At 34.4% G+C, this 2349-nt stretch overlaps 1 protein-coding gene across 1 annotated transcript; it reads left to right on the forward strand.

Annotated features, from left to right (window-relative positions):
• The first annotated feature begins 1110 nt into the window (after positions 1-1110).
• On the forward strand, positions 1111-2349 carry LOC145833645 (kelch-like protein 35). Its single transcript, XM_082940790.1, has one exon. The coding sequence runs from the start codon at positions 1111-1113 to the stop codon at positions 2347-2349; it is 1239 nt and encodes a 412-aa protein (XP_082796916.1).

A 2349-nucleotide genomic window follows, 5' to 3' on the forward strand; every position in this document is an offset into this window, starting at 1 on the left:
ACACTTTATGGTAGTAATATTTTAGTAACGGTTAGAATCTAATTTTATAATCTAGTTTTATTTTTATAAATTTTTTTTGATTGATTTTTGTTTATTATTTAATTATTAATGATTCTTTTAAACTTTTTTAATTCATTATTTCATTTATTTTAACTTTTTTTAATAATTTTATTAACTTTTGTTTTAGACTTTTGTTTTATGTATTTATTATTAAATTTATTAATTTTTATAAATCTTATTTATTTTTTGATTTTTTCAAAATTTATTTGCTATTGAGTTATTTGATTTTTTTAAAATCTGACTTCTTTATTATTTAATTTAATCTGTTTAACATCTAATATTAATTTTTTACTGAGAAATAACTTTTTTTAACTTGAAAATATCATTTTTTTATTTTTCTAGTTAATAATTTTTTTTTATTAATTTATTTTTATTTATTTAATATTTATTTACTTATTTTATTTTTAATTGCTTTTTTTTTTAATTTCTAGTTAATATTTTTTACTTATTTTTATATTTTTTTAATATTATTTAGTTATATAGTTTATTTCTGATTTTTTTAAAATATATTATACACATTTTTTCGTGAAAAAGAGTTTTCTCGTGCAATTCTGTCCCCTCGTGCAAAAATGTCTACCCGCAATTTTGACCCGTCTCTGGGTAGGAAAAAAAACTCGTGCAAAATTGACCCTCCGTGCTAAATTGTCACTCGTTAAAAATGACCCTTAGTGTATAAGTGTCTGCGTGTATCATTGTCTGCTCGTGCAAAAATGTACCCTCGCGCAAAAGTGTCTTTCTGCAAAAGTAAACCTTCGTGCAATTTTGTCTACGTGCAATTTTATCTTCGTGCAATTTTTTGCTCTCGTGCAAATCGGTCTTCGTGCAAAAGTATCTTCGTGTAATTTTGTGTTTTCGTGCAATTTTGTCCCTCGTGCAATTTTGTACGCTCGCGCAATTTAGACAGCTACACATTTTTTATTGTCTAAACTTAATTAACTTACACCAGGTAAAGGAAAAACTACAAACACCAACATTCTCTCGCTTCTCAAAACTGAAAAAGTGTTTTGGAGCTTTGGAAAAAAAAAATTGACGATGTTATTGGCAAAAAAAATGCACCCAAGCAATGCCTGTTTCTACTATGAGGTTTTGAAGAAATGTGGCAATAAAGAACACGTTTTACCCGCTCTAAATTGTATACAAAATTATTTTTGTTCTATAACGGGAGAAAATAAACACTTAGACTTGAGTTTTGACTCAATTAGAAGTTTGATATCGAGTTCATGCGTTAAAATATCATCCGAATACGAGATGCTCAATGCGGCGGATTGTTGGATAAAACACGATGCAGAGAACAGAAGCAAGTTCGCAATTAAATTGTTGAAACTGGTTCGCTTGCCTTTGATTTCATCAACTACTTTGAAATCGATTTTAAATACGAAAAACTCATTTTCAAATTGCCTTGAAAGCAAAGAATACATAAATAATATGCTGATTGAACATGAAAGCAAATCTTTAAACGCTTTTTCAAACGGCTGTCAATATCGCCACTACGTCCAAAGTAGTTTTTATATGGTAGCTCAAAGCATTGCCTTTCTTGGATTTGCAAATCGGTATAAAATATTTGAGGTTGAATCAAGCGACTGCTTAAGAGAAGTTGACTTCATAGAAACCAATCAAACCGTTCGTAACATTGTAGTTGCGAATGAAACTCTTTATTTTATTAGCGATTTTGCCATTAACAGTTACTCCATGCTTACGAAAAATTGGAAAAATCTAGTACGCTACTCAAAGCGTGAGAGCTTTTGCTCTTGCATTTTCATGGGCAACATTTACATAATAGGAGGCTACGGCGACCCGGGCAACATTTTTTACGACACCAAAACATGCGAGCTGAAAGAAACAGCGTCGACGGCGGAAAAAAGAATCTTGGCGTCTTGCGCCGTCTTCCGCGGCAAAATCGTCCTTTCCGGCGGATTCCGTCTCTGCGGCGACCAGTGGACCGTGGAGTGTTTCGACCCGGTTGGCGGGAACCAGTGGTCGCCAGCGCCGTCGATGGTGGACGGAAGGCACTGTCACGCCTCGGTGAGCACGGCAAGCAAGTTGTACGTGGTGGGCGGCAGCTTTGAAGGAAGCTGCGAGGTGCTCGATCGTTGTCGTTTCACCCGCTTGGTGGCGCCGTCGCCCGAGTTTCAGTGGTCGCCGACGCGGCATTTGGCGATGGGCGGTAAAATTTACGTTTACAGGATGAATTCTTTCATTGTGGACGTGTTCGACGTTGAGAAGGAAACTTGGACTGAAGAGAGCGGGCCGGAGTCGAGAACCAAAAATTTAGCCTTCTTTTTTTGTTAG

Source organism: Thalia democratica, chromosome 4, assembly GCF_965202585.1.
Source record: "Thalia democratica chromosome 4, ktThaDemo2.hap1.1, whole genome shotgun sequence".
NCBI lineage: Eukaryota > Metazoa > Chordata > Thaliacea > Salpida > Salpidae > Thalia > Thalia democratica.